This window comes from Haliotis asinina, chromosome 5, assembly GCF_037392515.1.
Source record: "Haliotis asinina isolate JCU_RB_2024 chromosome 5, JCU_Hal_asi_v2, whole genome shotgun sequence".
NCBI classification, from domain to species: Eukaryota; Metazoa; Mollusca; class Gastropoda; order Lepetellida; family Haliotidae; genus Haliotis; species Haliotis asinina.
The window spans coordinates 66,500,319-66,524,136 of NC_090284.1; the positions used below are offsets into that span (position 1 = coordinate 66,500,319).

The 23,818-nt window shown below is 39.6% G+C and overlaps 1 protein-coding gene across 1 annotated transcript in view; it reads right to left on the reverse strand.

Moving 5' to 3' along the window:
• The window catches only part of LOC137285097 (class A basic helix-loop-helix protein 15-like), a 49,062-nt gene extending 26,139 nt beyond the window's left edge, over nucleotides 1-22,923 (reverse strand). Inside the window, exon 1 of the mRNA XM_067817305.1 lies at nucleotides 22,800-22,923. Coding sequence (XP_067673406.1) covers nucleotides 22,800-22,835 — 36 coding nt within the window. The 5' untranslated portion in view covers nucleotides 22,836-22,923. The remainder of the gene's footprint in view (nucleotides 1-22,799) is intronic.
• Nucleotides 22,924-23,818: the final 895 nt, after the last annotated feature.

Here is a 23,818-nt window from a genome sequence, read left to right on the forward strand (position 1 = left end):
CATATTAATATTCATATTTTCGGTTCCGGACATGTCGAACTCGACGGAGATTTATATAACGCACGTTATAACCGGAATTTCGTCTGATTCCACAGCTTTGGCATCACAGTAAATTCGCTGCAGGAAATAGGTCGATACAATATAGTTTGTTTCTACACATGTAGCATCACAAGGAGTTCGTTACATCCGATTATTCGCTACAATAACATTACTTATCACAACCCATGGTTAAAAGTTAGTTCGTTACATCGGGTGTTTCGAAACAATGACAGTATGGTGAGTTTTCACAGTTCGGCTATTATAATCATCCGTTGCAAAGCCAGTAGACACTAGTCCTTCAGGACTTCATTACACCAGGTTTAGACAACTGGTTATTCGAACCGCGAATATTGCTACCAACATTCTTGGTATCGAATTTGACAATTTGGGCGGAAAGAGAACCATCAAATTAATGGATATCTGATGAATACATGAATACATCAGTGAAATGACAGTCTAGACAGACCTATTTGCTTCATTAATAGCTGAATTCGACCACTGAATTATCAAAATACCTCACCTACCACCACTGAAGCGCCACGCCCTCTATCATCAAACAATGTATCTGACAATATCCTTCAAATCTCGTCACAAACGTGTATTTATCGCAACACGTGGTAGGGCTATTTAGCCAAGACATTTGCTTTTCGCTGGCCTATTGTTTGAACCGATAGCTATCGACCGACAATAAATTAGAAGCGGTGTAACTGACGCGCGTTGCTCGTCCTTTGGGATGGACAGTGTCCAGTTGTGTCCAGTGCTGACAAGCAACCCCTCGGGGGGAATGGGGGAGGTGTCCGGTTCACCGAGCTGGTGTTAGATCAAGTACTGTTTTAAAGTACCTACATGTTTCTTCGAAAATATATCTTGTTTTTAAAACACGCTGTGCTGCGATAATTGTCCCTTAAAGCAGTCTCGCCCGTTTAGTGTCTAAAAATGGTCACAACGACGGAGCATTTACAAGCGAAGATTAATTATTGGAGTTTAGACAGCGAGCCGGTCAATAAATGGCGGAAGTTGCAGGTCCGCCCTCTCTCGGGCTGACGGGAAACTAGGAAAGTCATGAGAAAACTCCATTTGGTTATCAAGTCATAGAGGTATATGTAACAGACATGACAGCGAGCGTTCCCGTGTTGCCCTGCAAACCAAATGAAGATAATTCTAGTTGGCTAAGCAGCATTTGTCAATAGAGGGGTAGTTATCTACCGAAGCCTCGTAATTTCACGACGTGGGTTAACACTTCCGTTGTTTGACGTTACCACTAAGCATAGTAGTCAAATGACGCCATCGCGAGGAAGCGATATGTAAATATTGATGTTCCGTCTCAGTAAAGACACGGCGCCTACGCACGCGTAGTTTAGACGTTAAAGTGAATGTGCCGATACTTACAAGGGTGGGCGTATTTCTGTCTCTTTATATTCAATTTGTTTGGTGTACCGGAATGATGTAGGATAAAACAAAATAGTTCTGTATTCAAAATGAGGGATGGGTGATGTTTAAAAGAATAGAAAACCTGGTCTTCCATAAAACATGTCCTATTACCATTGCCTCGACTGGGATAGAAAACAAATGGCAGCACATTCATCGGTCAGTCAATATAGTTGTCCGAACATACAAATGCGGTTCAATAAGCGTGGAATTGAATTAAAAACGCCTTCAGTAGGTTTATTGGTTTATTGTAATGTATTAGGAGATGCACGTCTTAGCGCATAACAAAGTTACGACATGCCGCAAAGTGTCGATGTGTGTCTTTTGATATCTTAAAATGAGCACGGACAACACAATCATAGAAATATGAAAGTTCAACATGATCTCGATAACATGCTTTGGTTTCATTCAGGGCTCTACATAATTACGACATTCTGAAAAGCAGTTCTTATCGACTTATTTTTTTTTCAAACGAAAGACTGAAAGTTTCCCAGTGACTCCCGTTCGCTGCGGGGGTAATTCGGTCGAGGTGTCTCCGTTGCGGAGTGATACATCGATTCTGTAAATTATCTTACAAGAGCAGACCTGGTTTGAGAAACATCGAAATTGTCAACAATTGATTTGATGAGGCGGAGTTTAAAGCACGGAGAATTCTTTGGCGGCAAATTAGGCATAGTTGATTTGATTCCGACGTGCTTTTCAGGGACGAAGGATACTTGGAAAGATGATCAAGTGAGTTCATCAAAGGACCCTTCTGAGAAGGGCGACTAAATAACAGTAGGCGTTTTCTCGCGGTGGTCAGGAAAGAGGAAACGACGTCGCGTTGGGAGGAAGATGTCGCTAAGGGTGTCACTACAACCAGTGGTGCTTGATAAATCAGACAAGCATGCCGTTGTTGCTTGCATTGGTGTGTTCAAGAGCTACGTACCAGAAAATATATAATCAGCACTTCAGAATACTGTTATTTACGGCGATTTAACAACGGATGGTAAGGGATTTTAGAACTAGCACCAATAAAGCGATTGTATAATTAATCCGAGGTGAGACTGCACGTGTTGTTATTCTGCCTTGAGACTACAATGTAATATTCAAATGCTTGGTTATCTATTGACAGCTCGGTTACTTCCGGCATATCAAATCGTTCATTTCCGTCGTGGAGAAATCAGCAAACCCTTTTGGTCCTCTACACGGCTGTCAAAAGCAGAATGATTGATAATTACATAGTATAGAGAGAAATCGGAAAATGGCGGCTTTTCCAGACCACACGACAGCTCGCATAAGAGGAATAACAGTTTTATTGACATGCGTGGTAGACAGCGCGACAAGCATTAATAGTTGCTATAGCTCCACGTGACTTAACCGGAAAATCCCGAAGGTGGTCGATCAATTTGTGTTTGAGATTAACCTGTCAGTTACGCATTACGAGAGGTGGTGACAAAACAGCTGCCATGCTGTGATACTTTTACAAACGAAGTCGAATGGACCACGGTGAAGACGATCGAAACTAACTTCCTTCGACCTTTCTGGTGATTGATTTTCGGCCTGTGAAGCTGTCTGTTCGAACTGTCAGCGGAATACGCAGAGTATAGTTTTTGTTGTTTTCCAACAATTCAGAAAGCTAGCCTTCCCTACTGTTACATTAATGGCATATCAGCTATGATGCAGGTTGCGGCAGTGTCAATTTAATTGGAATTTTGACATATCTGACGTTTTGTAAAGCAATCAACATGTTGGCATGGAGATTCATTACACGTCTACGACACGAGGCGTACAATTAAAAAGAATGTCGAGCGTCTAAATTTACATATTTTGTTAGTCAGGAGGGTTTTTCTATTGTTGGAAAGATTGGTGTATTTTTCTCAACTGATCCTTTCTTATGCCCGGCGGATGTCATTCTCAGTCACATCCGAGTCGATTTTTATTTCTCATTTGTTGTCTCAGTAATTCCTGGAGTGGAAACAGTATGCTCAGAATTTAAACATATTGAAACACCGTAAACCATATTTTTGCGTCATCGTTCCTCTGCTTGAAATCTAATTCGTGATGTAAAAACATTATGGGATTATTCATGCTGGTGTTTCCCGCCTGTTTCGCCCAATGAAAGAAACGACTTAAAATATTAATTTTGTGCGTTCATGAGGACGTCATGCGCACATTGACCTGATTGCGTGAATCTGGGCTTTTCTTAATGTACCACCGTTTGTGAGTTCTTCTGAGAATACACAAACTGTGAAATTCAACCAATGCGGCAGTGGGGTAGCCGAGTGCTGAAAGCATCCGCTCGTCTAGCTTATGAGTCTCCAAATGGTGTGAATCTTATTAATGCCAATACAGATATACCGTATTCTGCCAAATGGACAAAAACACGCAACTGCTTATTTAACTGAAACTTGATGTACCTGCCAGTGACATCCCTTTAGAATAATGCATTTTGATAATAATGTAAAACAGCTTTCATATGATTAAAGTAATGATATTCATCGGGAGCTTCCAAAGTCTCTCTCTCTTAAATATAAAATTCACAAAATATCAACACTTTCCATAAAGCCGGGGACAAAGGGGTTGTAATTCATCCTAATGTCAATATCTTCAACCACCATGCTCCATTTCAGAATGGACATAACACGTGCTACCTGCACCAACCCACTTAGTGTAAGCCCGATCAGGATAAAATCAAAGCCACCAATCCAATTTCCCTATTAGCTGAAGGGAATATTTTTCCATTTACACCAGTCGAAGCTAAAGAGCTCGCCGGGTGTAATTTCTAGCCTACCGACATTGCGAAATAGACATTTCAGTATTGCTGACGTACAGATGTGTGACATGCGATTGACACTGACATTGACAACACGGTGAACATTCCCTGTCGATACTGACCCTCTTCATTAAATTTCTTCCAATCGACCCAAACCATATTTATAATTAATTCATTAATACATATTATGAATTCAAGTAATAAATATTAATAAGTTAGCATTATTTAGAAAATCCAAAACATTTAAAACTAAAATGGATAACGACCTTTCTCAATATTGTTTGTATTAAACATAAATAATCAATGAATACGAAAAGCCATCCACCCAACACACTTCAATAGTATGGAAATGACGTTCGTTCTTGATACAAGCTGAAAACAGGCTGTACAATTCACACGTTTCGAAATACAACATGTCAACTTAACCCTGTAAACAAATGTCACAGAATACATCCTTCGCATATGCCAGTCATAAACTAAAAGCTATTATCGGCGTTCCTGCAACCTATTATTGGACCACGCACGACCCACACAGAAATGTGACAATTCAAGGGAGGTCACTCTGATTTGGGACTGAATAGCCACGGTGCACGTTTTGCGTTGATAATAACACCAATGTATTTGAAATTAACAAACTCTCATGGCCCTATTAATCCCGGCAGTATTTACTGATTAAGTCAGCGCATCTTGGTTATTGTCAGCTATGTAAATATTACAGTAAATTATGTTTACTGTTTGATTTTCACGAGGTATGTTTGCCTGTATAATATGTTGCCAGTTTTCAGTATTTGCATAAGAATCAGCAGTTATGGCGTGACCCGTAATAGAAATGTGTGCATTATTGTCAATGTACATTCACTTTAGGAGACCCATTTAATTATCAGGGTCAAGGTTAGTGCATTTAGATGTCTCCAGATATGGATCGACAATAAATGTAAACAGTCCCGGCAATGTCATTAAGTGACATATGTCAAATTGATATAAACACTGACAGTGACATGTCGAAATGTCATATTGATCCAGTTTGATATAAAGGGTGTAATGGAGAGTTACTATGCACTTTTGTTGTTTTAAAATATGATGTCTTTGTAAGACACACGCACAGACACACATGGATAAACACGGGATGCGCACACACGTTTGCGTTCTTTAACTTCTTTTAGTGTTTTTTTTTATAGTAATAGTACATATATGCACACATTTTACGGTTGCTCAGTAACAGCATATGATTCATTTATCAATGATTTAATATAATGGGAAAGTAAAATAATTTTAACAGAACAGTGTATATCTGCTCAAATTTCATCCTTTATGAAATAATATTTACAAATGCATGAATAAACGCACATTTCATAGTCAACCCATAATCAGCTAAATATCATAATGGGATTTGAAAGTTCACGTCATGCGTCCATTATTCGACTGGTGTCAGTTGTATGTTTAATAGGACCACGAATTACAGTAAAGTTGAAATGTCGCCCCTCAGTCAATATATGCAGATCAGAGCTACCCATTGCACTCATTAAGTTTACATTAACACATAACGCTCGTGTCCAGTCATGTTCATGAACTCCGTGACACTAATACCCCCGTGTCCCGATATAACGCTATTTAGGCTTATGCTACCGAAATGATGCTTAACAGAATTAGCATTTGTAACAATAAGACGTTAGAAAGAGCTAAAGTGTTTGTGACAATGCATTCGCTGCTTTCCATCGTGCCATTATGTATCTTGCCGGATACGATCTGATTGACCCTCTTCCATATCGTTAGTGCGACCTAAAGACAAATATGGTGTATTTGCTGAGATCTGAGTCTTCTTCGCGCATTGACACATGAGATTTGAGACAGGTAGAAGGGATAAGGCTCGAACCCAGCTCAAACGTTAACGAAGCTCTCGAGAAAAAGATTTACACAATTTCCACTGTTTGTCGTACAAGCAATCGCCGAATGTTTCCCTGAAGTCTAATCTCCTTTAATTCCTTGGCCTACAGAAAACTTAAGAAAAAAATTCGATACAATCTTTTGAAATTTAGCGTGTTTGGGACTTTGAGATTATCAGCCGCGAGCATGTTCATCTGTGTTCTGTCCGCGAATGGTACAGATTGATTCAGCAAAGTGGGGATGTATTGCAAGAATTACCGACGGCGCGAGATCTTTGCCGAATCTAATTCAAGCCTGAATGAATAAAAGAACAATAAAAACATCTAAAGGTATCTAAACACAATGATCATTAACAGCCGTTGGAGTACTTCCACTTGAGGAACAAAGAATTGGTTGTGTATTAATGCACTTAAAGTTTACTGACTTTGAAATCTTTGCTATATTGCAACACATTGCTACGTAATTCAAAGATTTGTTAGGGGCATTAAAGCTATGAAATGCAAAGGGCGGAGAGTTTGCTTTGAAGATGTCGTAATACCTTTCCAAATTTCACACTTTAACTGTGAAGGAAAAGGATTAAAGAAGTCTTAATTTGCAAGTGTGACAACACACGTCCATTGTGTCTTATTTTAGACAGCGGGGGATAAGCCACGGTCCAGCTCATCACCATACATGGACCATAAACAGAGACACGAAAGTATGGCTGTCCGGCAGGTCACGTTAACCTAACGCTGAATAACAATCTTAGTGGCGTCGTTAAGCGGCGCGAGGTGCCGGGATGTCGCAAACAGCGGGCAGTGTCGTAAAAGAAAGATCAGTGGTCTACTAACCTTAATGTTTGTAACTGCTTAGTTGACTTTACAAATTGCACCCACTTGCTAAATTTCACGGGCTAGGTGGCGAGACGTTAACTTAGCACCATAATCCGTCACGCTAGATGCACGCTGAAATTGGGACACGATGGCCAAGTGTTTGACCGCTCTGTACGTTAACTGTTAGATTCCACCTATTTACAATAACGGCCTAAACCTTTGTAAAAGACTTCTCATTAATACCGCAACTGTATTTACAGATAGGTGTATATACAGTTAGACGTATTATATGAAATATACAGCTTTAATATGAATAATATCGAGTATTTCGTTAACAGCCTTATTACCAGAAATAGTTTTGGAAATGTTCAGGAAAATCGACCGCAACACTTCAGGAAATAGCCCCGAAACGTATCGAATGTATTATGAGAAATGGTTCTTATACGTCTTATCATCATATTGTCTCTTAATGCATAAAACACTCAGTGTAAGTAAAAAGATTTGATTTGTACCATGCATTATTCAAGTCGAAAAGGTAATCGGTCAGAATAAACTTGACAGAAGGGGTGGAACTATGCTCGTCCCGTCGTTTAAGGTGCCGCGTTGTATTGTGTTACCTCCCTTGGGCATGTCAGGGTCGTAGGTGGGTTCGAATCCTGGTTCGCCTCGATCATGTTTGTAGCTTCACAGCCCTGCTCGTGGTGTTCACCAAATGATCTGCTTCACCTCGAGATCTCCCCCCACGCTAGACCAACACACATGCCTGCTCAGAGTAAGCAAGTGAGCGAGTATGACTTTACTCCGCTTTCACCAGTATTCCAGCAATATCACGGCGAAAGACACCATGGATATGCTTAAAACATTACACCTATGTGCGGATTCGAATCCGAGTCTTCGGCGTGACGAGCAAACGCTTTAACCACTAGACTACCCCCACCGCCCCGCATGTTCATCGCAGTGTTTAACCCAACCTGGCATTCATAACATAACAATATTTTAGTAACAATAGCAACGCTAATGGAGAAGCAAGTTGATTCTTGTCCAAGAAACAATAACAGATACTCACGACGCAAACCTGATACGAGATAAACCTGGATCCCTGGCAATGAGATTTCTATAATAACATCACCAAGCATGGGATGCATATTTCATGAAGCTCTGCGCAGTATTATAGCGATGGTCATAATAAGGGTATTGGGGCGATGTCACCAGAAAAACACCTGTGCAATGGTACGATGTCAGCATCCAAACAGCTGTGCATTAAAACTCGAGTGTAGAGCCTTGAATTGTGCTAAAACCTATTAGAGATGACATCGTTCTTATTTACAATATATGTAACTCGCGTGGCATTGTATATTCTACTTGTGGAGAGTTTATCTCCACTCCGTGCGAGAGCGGCTTGCTGTGTCAAGCCTTTTACGTAATAAAATGTCGTTTTATGCGATGATTGTAAAATATAGCTTGACGCTAAATATTGTATTTATTGCACGTGGAGATATCACTGTATGTTTAAGGGTTCCTGATAAGATAGTATGAGTGTTGTCCCTTTCGAATACATATTTGGTATTAAGTACCATTGTTTTGGTATTGTGGTTGAGTGAGGTTGGTTTAATGCCTCTTTGAACAGTATTCCAGGATATCACAGAAGAGATGGGGAGGAGGGGTGGGGCTTGAGCAGATAACGGTAATCTTTGCAAACTGCCACCTGTTGCAAGGTCATTTTGATCCGGGACGTTTACGTTCTGTTTCCCACCTACCACATAATCACCTAGAAACTTTAAATATGAAATTTGCAATTCTAAACAAACTGATGTGTGACACCTTCAATATGTTATACTAATCATGCTGCTGAAGGAAAGCTGAGCTGAAGCTCAAGCATGTCTATTGCGAAGGGCTTATGCTTCAATTTAATCGTGACTTTAGATGCAAGGTACAAGAGGTCATTAATTCGATGATGATTCATTTTAAAGTTAAACTGAACAGCAAAAGAAACGCAACTCTAATATCTTGGTCATGTCTTTACAAAGATGAAACTTCATTTGTTTCGAATTTGCGTTTCTTTTGCCGTTCAGATTATGGTTGTGTTTTGATATTTCAAGGCTGCAGCTGTTTCTGTTTGTTTGCTTGTTTTTTGTACTTTTCCTGTCTAAGTAACAGTTTACTGATTACTACATTTCGCCACAGATGACAAATATTAAGCTATCGATCTTCAGAATGATTTGCTAAGAGGTTCCGGAACTCGTAAAATCAATGTCGGAATTTATATTGATGCTGTTGATTGCAAATGACATCAAAACGGTGATCGGTTTGCCTTTCGTGAGGCGCATTCACCCCCACGGGCACATATAAATATTATATTTGTCAAATGAAAGCTGCCACATAGGGAGACAAGGCTCTAACGGCTATGCAAAACGGTGCCGTGGTTCAACAAGGCCATGGTATGACTATCAATCCTGTCAATCAAGTTGCCCTCGTATTTGACAGGGTCACATTCGAGAAATTAACAAGCCATTGACAAATAACATGGCCAGCCGACACCTGACAAGTAGATGGATTAATCTCCTGAAAGCCCACCTGTGTGTGGTGCTTATATATATAAATTTTTTAATTGTTTAATTGCAAAGGTTTTCTTTAGAATTCGGAGTCAACTTCAAATATGTACAGCAAGTTTTAGAAGTAAATATCTACCTGTGCCTATCTCAGTTTGTCTGGTGAACGGAATGAATGAAGAATCAACACACGAATTAAGCCAGCATCAACTCAGATAATGAACAGTATTTGAAGGATATGTTTAATGTGTGGGTGTCGCGTTTATCCCCAGATGGGGGAATGTGGCGAAGGGGGTACGTTGACTTGTCATTTTCTGTTTCAATTAGCAAATGTCTAGGTAAAAATGGACCAATCATGAGGTCAGAGGTCAGTCTGAAACAGAACGCTGTGGTCACCTGGCAACGCGGAGAAATGTTTTATTTGTGTACCATGAACGGGTCCACTAGAACCTGGATGACCTGACAGAGGTCAATGCACTTGACTTCCGTCTGGAATTAGACGAGTTTATCTCTAAGGTGTTTTACCGTTATGTCATGTCCGATTGTCGTGAAAATACCCCAAAACGAGACCTCTCACTGTTACATGTTAAATTATGATTAAATGACATATTACTGCACAACCTTAAACTATCTTTGTATTGAATCTAGTGGATATCTATTTACAAGGTGAATTCTAAATGTATTTTTCCATCTTTTTCACAACATGTTTCTTTTTTTTCTGGCCACATGTGGATGCCGATATCAGTACGCATGTCTCGCAGCTGTGAGGATAAGTTTGATATTATATGCAATTGTGTGATATTGTAATACTGTGTCAATCCTGGGAATAATTTCTGAGTGAAATAAGAAGCTAAGTCACAAACTATTCTATGACTTATTTATACATTTGGCCTGTTAACGCAAGATGTAATCATGTTTCACTGCTAGATTAAAATAGTAAATGGTATATATATTCGTAATCATACTGGGTTATTTTGACACAGCAATGTACTTGCAGATAACATTTCAGATTGCGTTTGCATGCGTGTTATTTCTATACTGGATGCACAGTGATATTTACAGATTGCTTCAAATGAATTCGTTGGTTCACATTTGGGGTTTGTACAACAAACTGCCTTATCTAGATTGCATCATTCTCCAGTTGTTAAGAAAGACATGTAACGTAATGAACACAAAAGAAGTGCCATAGTGCTCTAAATGTATCGAATCAATCGAATATCGGAAAATTTGTTTTCTGAAGAAATGTTCTCCGTTATTGAATTTGACGGGATTTCAGTAGCAGAAAGATCGACGAGTAGATATGTATTAATCTCATTTGGGAAGGATGGTCTGTGATGGCGCTGTTCTTCCAGCTGAGCGTGATCAGTGCATACCTCGCCGCATGAAACTAATACCCACCGAGACAACGCCAGTTACTGAGTGAAATGAATTACAAAAATATCAAATCCGCAACGGAATTCAACTCTCGCCTCTGCACTACGCGACGTCACACCCTTGAAGTCTCGCGAGAATTGAAAGATTGTGAGTTACACCATGACCCCACAGAGTGCCCGGTCTATTTTGGGGATGATTGTCTGCAATAACGCGATAATTGAACGTGGCTTAACGAGAGCATAAACCCCGTCATATAACGCTTGTGGGCCAGTAACGGTTAATTGTAGATTGTAGCCATACTAAGGAGAATACAACGAGGTGTCATTATAAAATATCGTGATATCTGAATTTAAGTCTGCCCCTTTATTCTAGCATTTAAATCCTGTGATAATGTCAGAAAAGACCTTCATGAAATCGTTTATGGTTGCACATAAACCTTCTTATTTTGCTACCTCAGCTGTTTTCTAGGGATAATGTTATATAAGGCCTTGAGTTAAATTAGAAAATACATTCAAGAGGCATTCAGTCTGAAATCGAACGGATCCATTTTCCTTTTCAGCGCAAAAGTGAATTATTTTTATTGAAAAAAATGGATTTGGAAATAAACGCTATTAACGAAGCGTTGGCCGTGACAAGACCTGTCAAATGCAATATGACACCCCCATCTCAAATCTTTACACGGAATTTCATATGAATTACCCAAGGATAATGGAAGATCGATACAAGCTATCTTCTTTGAATCCTCGCCGACGCGTTTCCATTGGCATTTCCAATAAAAACAACAAGACATTATGTTCAGGTACCGTATTTTCTCCGAAGTAAACATTTTCAAGACAACATATTCTGATACACTAATGTTTGACTAACTCACGATCGTGAGTTATATAAGGTAAACGATATTGTAAAGAACTATGAAAATGTAGGGTTGGCCAGTGCGTTGATATATATTTAGGAACGAGAATTGAATATTAAAAATTTAATCAAGCAAGTCCTGCAGATGTACGATACTTCGACATACAGAACATTTCGAAACGTACGATATGTGCCAGATATTTCGATCTGTAGAAGCCTATATTCTGTCTAAATGATCCTCAAATCTAAAATGTGAATTTTCAGGCCAGTGGATGTTTGTTTATTAAGTAGTTTTGGTATATATCATCATCTACAACAAAAAAAAACACGAAAGAAAAGGGCAATGTTTGGACGAGTTTCTTGGAAGCGGACTTTGCAGTACTTTTAAGACGTACCAGTACATTAGTCGAACACGTAAAGTTTCTTTTGTTGTTCAGTATATTACTATAGTTAATCTTGCATGATCATGTCCTACAGATTGACAACAGCAATGTGCAAGATCGGATTTTCCTTAACGTATTCTGAGTTGCATAATGCTGTATTTCGACAACGTAGCCACCAGCGCCTATTGCCCCTATGTATTTCATTACCCCACCGATAGCCTGTGGCGTGTATTGATGTAATGGAGTTCACGACTCACTGAGTCCTTTCAGACTTGCTTTTTGACGTATTGCCGACTGATGTGTTTATGTGGTTTTACAGATTTCCCCACTTTAGATATTGTGACATCCTCACCTTCATCGTGAAGCGCCCATTCGGAAGCGAACATAAAAGACGCTCATCACGCAAGACTGAGTCGCCACTTTAAGAAACAAAGTTCGATATAAAGTCATTTAGAGCTAAATAAAGCCTGATGCTAGATGTTTTAGGGCGATTGTTTTTCATATAAAAGCTGAATACATATTCGCGTCAATTCAGTATCGATTTGGATCTCGAATGAACAACCGGAAGCGGAAATGTTCCTTGGGGTTATGGTCGAGCGGACCTGAAAGAAGACACCTTGTCACGTGGTGTCAATATACTGGTATCCCAAGGCGACTGGGTTGTACCGGGACAATGGCTGTCGATGTAATGCCACGACTTGAGGAAATAGGACCACATTAATAGCCTTCATGTGAAAGGATTTACTGTAAGCATGGTGAGAAGCCCTACTTTATTGTGTCCGGGGAATATTACCCGTATGTTTCCTCATTGCCGGCACTTTCCCGTCTGATGCAACCTTTTATTGCTTTTATTACAGTTGATTTCGTATTTGTACACCAAAAAATGTTCAGTAAAAAGAAAAAAAGGTGTGTGTGTGTGAGTGCATGTGTGTGTGAGTGCATGTATGTGTGTGAGTGCATGTGTGCATGTGTGTGTGAGTGCATATGTGAGTGCATGTGTGTGTACATGTGTGTGTGTACGTGTGTGTACGTGTGTGTACGTGTGTGTGTGTGTGTGTGTGTGTGTGTGTGTGTGTGTGTGTGTGTGTGTGTGTGTGTGTGTGTGTGTGTGTGTGTGTGTGTGTGTGTACATGTGTGTGTGTGTGTTGGGAGTGTCCAGGAATATACTTAAGATATATTCATGTATCTTTGGGCTAGGTCTTCATAACAAGAAAATATCACCCTTAAAATTCATGTTCCCTCGACATTTTCGCCTATTATGTACATATGTACACATCAAAACAGTGTCTACACTCAACTAGATACACCACTATCAACATCTTTTGATGAAAACGATGAAGCAACAACAACGGACACAGGATGAGTGGACATACACCTCGGTACGTTGCTTAAAAGTATCATACAGCGGTAAGGCTCTAAAGGAATGAATGAATGAATGAATGAATTTCTTTATTTCCTCATTCCCTATTTTGACCACAGATCAGTTGCAATGTTCGGATGAATACTTGATTAGCCTTTGCGTGTGTTGCTAGTATGTGCAATAACCTGAAGCATCGATAATTCATAGAACTCATAAACACGTAATTTCGATGTTCCTTGGGCAGCTACATCTTTATAACCATGAACGGCTTTGTCACCGTTAGTTATTCTTACTACTTTCGTAATATACACGTAAAGAAATAAACTTTCTGGCACAATCAATAGAGGTTAAAAATTAATTCAGTAATTAGCGTTTGCAGGGTTCGTGTTATACTGAAAGCCACTAGAAATAATACTATAGTCAAGAATACAATGTACATGTATCAGCCGGGAATGTGCATGTCGCTTTACATTACAGCTGAAGGGCAGTGCATGCGCACCCACGTATCTGAAAATTAGATTTCTGGGATGAAGTGTTGAATAACCGAGGCACAACGTATCTGGCAAGTTGGAGCTGATACTCGCGACTTCTCGTGTTTCTGCCTCGGGCAGACATTGGCTGTACCGGGCAGTGAATGAAGATTTAACAGGCTCATCAATCAGTTGCCATGTTAGCTATGCAGGGTCCACTATACACTAACCTATATCAGCCCTAAACATGAAATGTTAATAAAGGTAGGCTCAGCACGTTTGGCACATCATCATGTCAATGGAATATTATATGTTTCAGTGTAGAAAACAATATGTTCCACGGTGTACGTGGGAAATTGTTTTGTTTGTTTGTTTGATTGTTTTGTTTTAAAATAAAAAACAAAAACAAACCCAAAACACCTAAAAAAACATCATTTTCAAAATCGAGTTCCATGAATGATTTAAACTGGTGCACGTATGTCTCAAAGAATAAAAAACGAAAATACTGATAGTATATGTTCGAGAAAAGGGGATGTTTTGCAGCTCTGATTATGACTTTCTTTGAGTAGAACACAGCCAGTCATAACATACCAGTAGCGATTGATAATGGACAAAATTTGCTGGTGTTGACACAGCAACGTCGCGGTGACGTCACTGTATGCCATTGACGCCAAAACCATCAGTACATTGGCTAAGGTTTCGACTACCTCTTTCAGCACTCATTGAACAAACAGGGCGACTGCACAATGTCAATTTGCTGTGAAATACGAAGTTAACACGAAGCATGGCTCTAATCTGCTCAAACGCTGTCAGAATGTGGCAAATAGGCTCCAGATAAAGTGTCCACACCAGAAAAGGCGGGGTTTCATTCCTACGACTTCTTAAATCCGATAGCTTGCTGTAGACCTATATGATATGACGACTCGCGAAGCATACCGGCGAGTATGTCCCACGTATTCCCAGCGTGTCGGTGGGTCGCAGGTGTAAAAACCACGTTGGACGCGGAAATGTCAAAATGGTGTTTACATAACTGGTGGACTAAACCTAAATCAAATATCTACTCTTTTGCCATTTATAATTACACAGACAATTATTTTTTAAGGATATTGTTCTTTTGGGTATATATACAGCAGAAATTGTCGTGAAACATGGGTATTAGGGAGGCAGCAGCTAACGTCAGTGTCTGGGACGAGTCTCACAAAGCCAGTAGTGAAAGCTTGATGGACAGAAAAGGAGGGCAGAGAGAGAGTGAGTATGACGGAAAGGAGGCAGACAGAGAGAGTAGGTAGAAAGAGAGAATGAAAGCGAGGGAGGAGAGAGGTGGGGGAGAGAAAGGGAGAAGGGAGAATGTGAGAGTAGAGAGAAGGGGGAGAAGGAAAAACGTGAAAGGGAGACAGACATAGAGAGAGAGAGAGAGAGAGAGAGAGAGAGAGAGAGAGAGAGAGAGGGGGGGGGGAGAGGGAGACTTTAACAAATACCTTCGGAAGAGAAGTAGTTTTTGTCGTAGTGACTATATTGTTTTGTTATCTATATATGGTAAGTGTACGTAATGCCGCCATGAAGCAACACCAATAAAACGCCCTTGGACATCTTTTTAAAGAGTTTGATAAATCGACGAATGCCACAAAACGTGTTACTCAGAAACCAGGCGAAGGTGGACGCCAAGTTCAACAATAGGGTGGGAGGTAAAACCACCTTGGAAGCCGAGAAACCAAACAATTTCCACATTTTATCGTTCAGAACGTACACAAAAACCGCTGTTCTTAACTTGCACTCATGCGGGTTTGCCATGCATGCAACACAATGTTGTGTAAATGTTATGGTTTTTCTACTGTTTTTTGATAAAAATATTTCTTGCCTTCGTCACGTCAGCAAACACTTTTAATTGAAACTCTCCACTTTACCAGCATTAACAATCCTATAAATTGGCCTGATGCCTATATGATCGGTGTCAAAATTCATTTCCAAATATTACATTCGTCTCAAATACTTTAATACGTAAACCCACCGATCGCTTCCCATACTTTGTCATTCACGGTGTTAATTTAAGCATACAGCGGACACATGACAATTGTACGTTCTAAAATGATTAATCAAGTGAACAGAATAATTATAACATGGCACCTGCGCACATATATTTATATACGAGATGTTTTCAAAGTCATTTTAACACAGTTTGTTATAGTCCTTAAGCATGCTCCGTGAAGGGTAAGACCGTCATGTATTTTATGAATGGATACGAGTACATTTAGTCGTGAGCGACGCACATAGCATGTCAATTGCACACGCCCCGGGCCAACACTGTGCGGGTATATCCAGGCGAGGAGTGGACTTCCGCAAATACTACTTCTTGCAATAAACTCGGGAAGATTTCATTGGTTGCCTCAATAATTAAACCACGTCTTACGTCACGCCATACTTGACCCTGTCAGATTGTTGCGCCCTGCAGTGTTGTTTAATTATAAATGTAACACTGCTATCTGTGCTGAATGTCAGGTACATTTTGCAGTAACTGAAATGGGAATTTTGACATGACGTAATTTCTCTTCAAAAACCGGTTAGCATGTCGTTGTCAATTTACATCCTAAACCACTAATGATTGAAAGAAACATCGGCTATATCGGGACGTATGACCTATCAATCAACACATCAATTTGATGCCCGATGCAGACACGTATAATCGCCAGCCAGACCTTTTTGTAAGAAAAGGGGTGGGGTGGGGATGGGGGGTGAGGGGGTGTGGAACCACTGACTAGTGAACCATGCATCAGCCTATAGGTCTGCTATAAATAAACTGGTGTACGTCAAAGGGTTATGCATATCCGGGTTGTTTTATTTAGGTATCTACAATACATTACATACTCTTTGGAGGACAAGTATATAGGATATTTTCTTTGTTATCAATCCAATGTCGAATATGAACATCAAGTAAGAAATGACAAGGCCCAAAATCACATTTCGAAGCTTGCAAACTGTGTGTCATGAAGAACCTAAATTCTGCTTGACATATTGATAATATCTCACTTCTTAGCAATGACCTCTACATGCACATGCTTGTTCTATTCGTATGTGAAATATACACGGTATTAGCATGAAATATACATGGGAGTTTTTCCATTGGTGAAATGCACACTGTTTTGATGACAAGCAAGAAACCATGCCACCGGACATCCGATCTAACGAGTCGTGAGCTGGGGACTTGACAGATATCTGTCAGGAGTGTTCAGTGCTGAAATTGACTTGATTGATTGGGTATATTTCTGTACTCTGTGCCTTCACATTTGTAACACAACCCCTCAAATGACTTTGCACAATCACCTGACGCTTGGGTTTAGATCAGTTTATGAATATTGTGATTTGTAGATTACGGGTGATTCTGGCAAAAGTATCGGATTGGGGTGGGGTGGAGTGAGGGTGTGGTGAGGGTAGGGTGGGGGATAATCTTCCTCGATTACCTGTTGAAAGGAGCGAGTGAGTTTAGTTTTACGCCGCATGCAGCAATATCCCGCTACGTGGCTGCTCTTTGTATATAATCGAGTCTGCATCAGATAATCCAGTGATCAACATCATGAGCATCAATCAACGCAGTTGGGATTCGATGACGTGTCATCCAAGTCACCTACGACAAGCATGGGTTACTGAAGATAAATTCTTACCCTCATTTTACAGTGGCGACAATTGAATGATGGAGCGCAAAATGACACTGGGTGTTCGAGAATAAGGTAATCCTATCCTTTACTGTGCGGTGGTAGGTGGTGTTGTAGATTCGGACTGGCATAAATGAATGAAAGTAGTTTTACGCTATAAGGAACAGAACACTTGCATAATGAGTCAGTCAGTAATTGCCCTCGGGGCTACACCAATACAGAAGTATGATAACTGACTGATACAATAATTCCCTTCTGTGATAACTTGACACTTTCCAATTTTATCGGTTATAACTGGCTTTGACTTTGATACTGGTGATGTATGGTTGTGCTTTTTTTGTTTTTATATATATATTTTTGGGGGGCGGGGTGGAGGGTCAAAGAAAAGACTAAAGTGTACATGCATGGCATGATGTTTGAGATTTGTGAACTAATGTGGCGCCCGGGATTATGACATTTGTACGACATCATGCACGCACGCATGTGCATGCGCTTGCACATATACAAGTCGGGAATAAAGACGTTTGTAATGTACTTGCTCGCTTAAGTACGTATTTTCACTAAAATATGCACCATACAGATATCATTATCTGTCAGTTCGTTCCAGCCGCGTTCGCTGTAACCATAGTTTTCTGAAATATCCCCATTTCGAAATATATACCCAAGAAAAATATACCTTGACAGTGAAAACAAACTGTCTTCTAAAACATTTTCCCCACAGTCCCAGGTCCCACAAGCCCTAACATCCACTGTCCAATCACACTGAATGACCTGAGCTCGCTCGCTCGCTTGAAGGTGCCTGTTAAGCTATTGACTGACATGTCTATAGTTTTTATTGCTTTTTGGAGAACGGAGATGGGCTTCACCTCATCAATTTCAACATACATAAAACTGAAGTACAGCATATATAAGGTGTACTGTATGTGCATTTACTCAGGGTAATTAGGTCTTCCTCGGGGCATGTGTTGTGCATTTGTCTAGTAGCGAAAACGACCAAAGAAAAAATGAAGTTGCCTTATATAAACAAACGAATGGGAGATCTAGTCACGTGATAGGGATTCGCGTGATGACAATGACACGAAGAAATGACATTCCGACTGGGATGTGTCGGAATATTTGAGACAAACCAACACAGAAATTGGCGAGATTAGCGAACTGGATCAGCTTAGCAACTTCCTTTGTTTTCTGCCGGTGGTTTGATATTGAGGGGCGGGCTGCTATGATCACTTGCAATAGTTACGAGCTGTGCATTTTCTTTGTTGTTTGAAAATCCTAAATAGGTTAATCCATCAAAGCAGTTAGGCTGTGTTTACCAATTGTTATAGTAAAAGTGCCGGGACTTGGTACACATCCCGGGCTATTTGATGCGTAAGATTTACCAGATGGGATAAACTCTAAAACTGCTAATTACCTCAGTAGCGCTATGAGGAATTTATTTTAGGGGATTATTTGTACCTCATAGATGGGTGCGTTTTGCTCGAGTGTTTATTCAAGGGGATTACCACTTTGCCCATCACTGTATAGCTGACGTCATGGCAAGGTGAATCTAGGAATTAGTCTTATTTTTTCAAAACTTGAATGATGAGAAAAAAGTGGGAGCCAGAGGGTAAATTTATGCATTCAGTTTTATCATTTTTGCTATTCGTTTCGGTTGGTCAATATGATGTAAAACGCTGCAATGTCATTTTTCGATTTCTGTCATACACCGATCGATGATGTAAATATTTTACATAAAATATAAAAGAAAACGTGATGAATATCCGTTATTTCATTACATGCAGTAACTTACTCGTGCATAAACACCCATTTCACTAATGAAATTGACAAATCTTTGAAACGAATCATCCTCGAGTCAATGCCAGAACAAAAATAACCTCAAACGATACTGTTGGCAAATTAGTGTCTTAGGCGCAACAATCAGATTCGTGTGTTGTCTGTTCGTGATGGAATGATCCGGATAGGGATAACGGTATACACGGAATTTAGTCGAAACGACAAGATTAAACAAACATGTCAACAATTGTCAGGTCAAGGGGTCAAGGAGAGACGGTCCAATATGAAATATACACGTGCGGCTTTATTGAAATATGTCATTCCCGCATCTATGATATATCATGTATCAAATACATACTTTCCCGTATGTAGTACAATGTAAATCATAGTTCACACGCTGTGATTGCTACAACTAGACATGCCTGTCAATTAAATGTCTATTTCACACGATACAACACATTGCATTTTGTGTAAGCGACACGCATGTACAGTTCAAGTAGAATTGTCAAGAAACTGAATAGGTTAACATTTAACATCAGTATATAATGACCTCAATCATCACATAGGAAATAAAGATATTTGTAATTGTATACCCCCGTTTACATATACCTTAATGTACACATGCTTACATAAAACATACCATTGCATACATAGACCGCGATTATGTGTGGTTGTTAAAAATCTATTATAACAAGCAAATATGCTGTCGACATAAGTAGGAACGGGGAGTACAAGTGCTGTGAGAAAATATGTGTGTCTTTGAACTAATATATGATTTGGTAAACATATGAACTGAGACAAATAGTAATTTTGCAATATACAGACTAATGTACATATAAGCTGGGTTGGTTAGTGACTTTGCGTGCTGCGATTAGGCTGAGAGTTTGGGTTCGAATCCCGGATGGGACTCAACCCAACAAAAGTACTAGAATCTGTACTTCGCTTAGAAAGTGTAAGATCAAATGTAACATGTATTACACACAAAATAACCTATTACCTATACTGTTATTTGAAAGGTTTGTTTAGCAAACATTTCCGTTTTGCTTCATACGCATATTTAAATGTCTTGTATATATGCTTGACACAGATATTATCCAGGTGTAAATGTGCCTTGTACTGAAGCCAGTTGCACATGTGACTTGAGAGGGAATAACTTTGAAAAAAAAAAAAAAACTTTTAAAGTTTACGGGAGTCAAATTCTTCTGGAGTCGGAGCATTTCTCAGATTGTAAAGTAGTTACTTATACCATGCAGGTGTCACCCTACCTGTAACCGCAGTATCTCCCCGTGCATGTCGATAAAGACCGACATGTTGTGGCAGCGCAGACACCTTGAAATCTGCAGAGTGATCTTGTGATATATTTCAGAGCAAGCAGTTCACTTTGATATAGGGACATGTGACATGCCCGATTGAATTTCATGCAATGTGTTGTTGTTTCGGGATAACAGGTCTCTTGATTACGTGGAGAATAAGTTTATTTAGCGTCAATATCCGGGATGGTGCAGCATTCGCTTTTTACACAACATGTGCGAATAACGTGTTTGCGCGTTTGCTATTGATGATACATTGCGTGCGAAACAAACATTTGACACTTTATCCGTGATCTACAAGATGTAGGCACGTTTTGGTTTCTATTTCAGTGACCTAATCAATTTCAATACACTGTAACAAGGATTTTAGGATTTTTTAACAATTACGGTCCGATTACAGCTTTATTTCAAAATTAGGTGGCGTACACTGCATAACCTTTGTTATCGTCAAAGTGAAAAGAAACATCCTCCCTGTGAATAAATCAGCGAGTCCAAGACACGAAGTCAAATACATCTTGGACTGGTATTCAGCCTTAACAAATGTTTATTTGTTTATCCTCTATAATTAGACCAGTGACATCACGAAATGGGACATGTGTATTTTGTATGCATAATATTAAGCTATATATAGTCCCACATTCACGACAGAAACTACAAGCGATTTACTACAGTGTTGAAGCCTTTGCAAGCCTCTTCAATGGGCATTCAATGGATCTACCCTCCTTCGATCTTGTTAAGTGCTTAAGCACCGTTTTTACGACCATTCACCCAAGCTCTCTTCAGTAAATTACTATTGACATAACTGCACATTGCAAGCAACCTCATGTGTCTCTGTTATATACATTCCCACACCATCGCGTTTTAAGGAGTTACGGTTTTTTTGTACTTTCTTATATCTAGGTCTTAGAAACGTATTGCGAGGAGAGAGATGTGCCCGGTAAAAATGAGCTGTAGATTTCGCGTATTAACGACGTACGGTGCCGTTGTACATGACGATACACCTATCAATCACTGTCAGTGTTGTCTGTGGCGGCTCATGCATAGTGTGAGATCCCAAGTCTGGCGTCGATATGATTCCGAACAATCTTCCGACAATGTTCCGACTATATTCATTGGTAAATACATGGCAAATACCCAGTGATATAAATACTAAATAATTTTCAGATAAAAACTTCAGACATCAACCTTCCGAATATATATCAACAATACCGATGTGTAAACAGTGTTGTAACATGATATAATTCCATTCAAGATTATATAATGGATTATAATGACAAACTGTCGACACCGTTTGATTTACATATCATTACATGTTTCTTACGGAAACATACATGTAATTTTAAGCGAATTCTCCAGATTCTTGCGTCAATAAATTGAGCTATAAATCCTCGTTGAAGAAACTGGGAATATTTTAGAAATAACCTACAAGGCCGACGCTCTGCTAATCACTGTTACGATACTTTTCTTGAATATCAATGACAATAACAGAAGTGACAAGTCGTTATGTATGATCAATCTCTTCGTGGAAAATTCCCTTACCCTTGTCACATAAAGCCACCACAGCTGAAACCGACAGTAAACCGCGACATGTACACATTAAGTGAACTCTGCATCAGTGAAATCTACAACTATTACGAGGTATCCGGATGAGCAAACACCTGTGTTGTGTTTACACGTGCGTCCTGTTCCAGCGTTATCTTACAGTCTGATCACAATCTTCAAACATGGCTTGTAAAGTATACCCCATCGCAAACCAGATTAACTTTTATCTGTAAATAGATAGCCCTCCTTTCACTGTACACATCGTGAACTGGTTGTATATTTCAACGCCATTTGACATGTTTTTTATAAATCAGCTGAGACGTCAAGGCTGACATGTGTAGTATTTATCTAAGCACTGGTTGTAAATATATACACAAACAAACTGTTCAGAGTTGTCATCGAAATAAGGTCAAATGAAAGCATTTCGTCATCAAGTTAGCGTTCTAGTAACTGCATACCAAACCCTGTTTGAAATTCTCGCACGATTTTAGAAAATCGTGACAGTCTTAAAATCACTGTCGCGAAGTCGGGCACACCACATTCATCAAGTTGAAGGAAAGGGACAGGTATATTACAAAAGAAACAAATAAAGGTGCGTGGACAGCGAGAGAAACTACTCACTATATGAAGGGCCGATCTCGACGTCCAATTGTACATGTGTTAAATCCGCAAATTCCTTGTTGAAGATCTTGACAGGCAGCTAAAGGCCTTGTGTGCTACTGTTCGCTTAACCACACGCTGTGTCACTCAATCCAGCTAACTTGGGAATCCTTAGGTGAACTGTTACTTTGCCTCGGGCTGCGCATGCGTCATAGACCACCTATCCCGATAACTTTTTACAGGTTGTGTACTGTTTGGGGACAAACCGTATATAAGCGATGCTCAGTATCAGAGCCCGGTAGCTAATTAATCGTGTATCTTCGATGGTGGTAGTTATAAACAGTTTATTTAAGGGGGTTTGTTTTCATAACTTTGATGACATCACGCGGGGTTGTACGTCTCGAACTGTCCCGAAAAACAGGGAAATCCCCGACGGCTAAATATGACGCGCATTGTTTAGACCAGAGACCGCAGGCTTTTGTTTCCGGAAATAAAACACCGTGAAGTTATTTAACTAGCGCCTTCCTCTATTTACACCCTACATGTCAGTCAAGGAAATGACTTTATTATGGGGATTAAAATTAAACATGTTTAAGATTAGCTGAATGTCAAGGTAGAGATTTGTCGGATGAATTTAACTTAGAATTTCAAAATTTAATTAAGGCGGCTGGGAAATTCATCAAACTGACGACCATATCAATCGATTTCTGAATGAGATAACCAGCCTAGTAAACCCACAACGCTATTCTCTTCCTGTTATTGATTACACAAAAATACCGTTGGGAAATTGCGTAATGGTATGATACATCTTTTATCAACTTCCTTCGAAAACAGATTACATTATTTATAGCCAAACTACATGTATATCTAAACTTCTTTATGTGTAAAATATAAATATAGTATCAAAGGATATATTTGTGTACTTGTCTGTCTGTGAAATGTTATTAATGTGCGGGAGTTACAGTTAAAAGTGTACTTAGAAACAAATCATATTATTTATGCAGATATTGTTTATGTAAAGTGAATTTATATAAAATCTA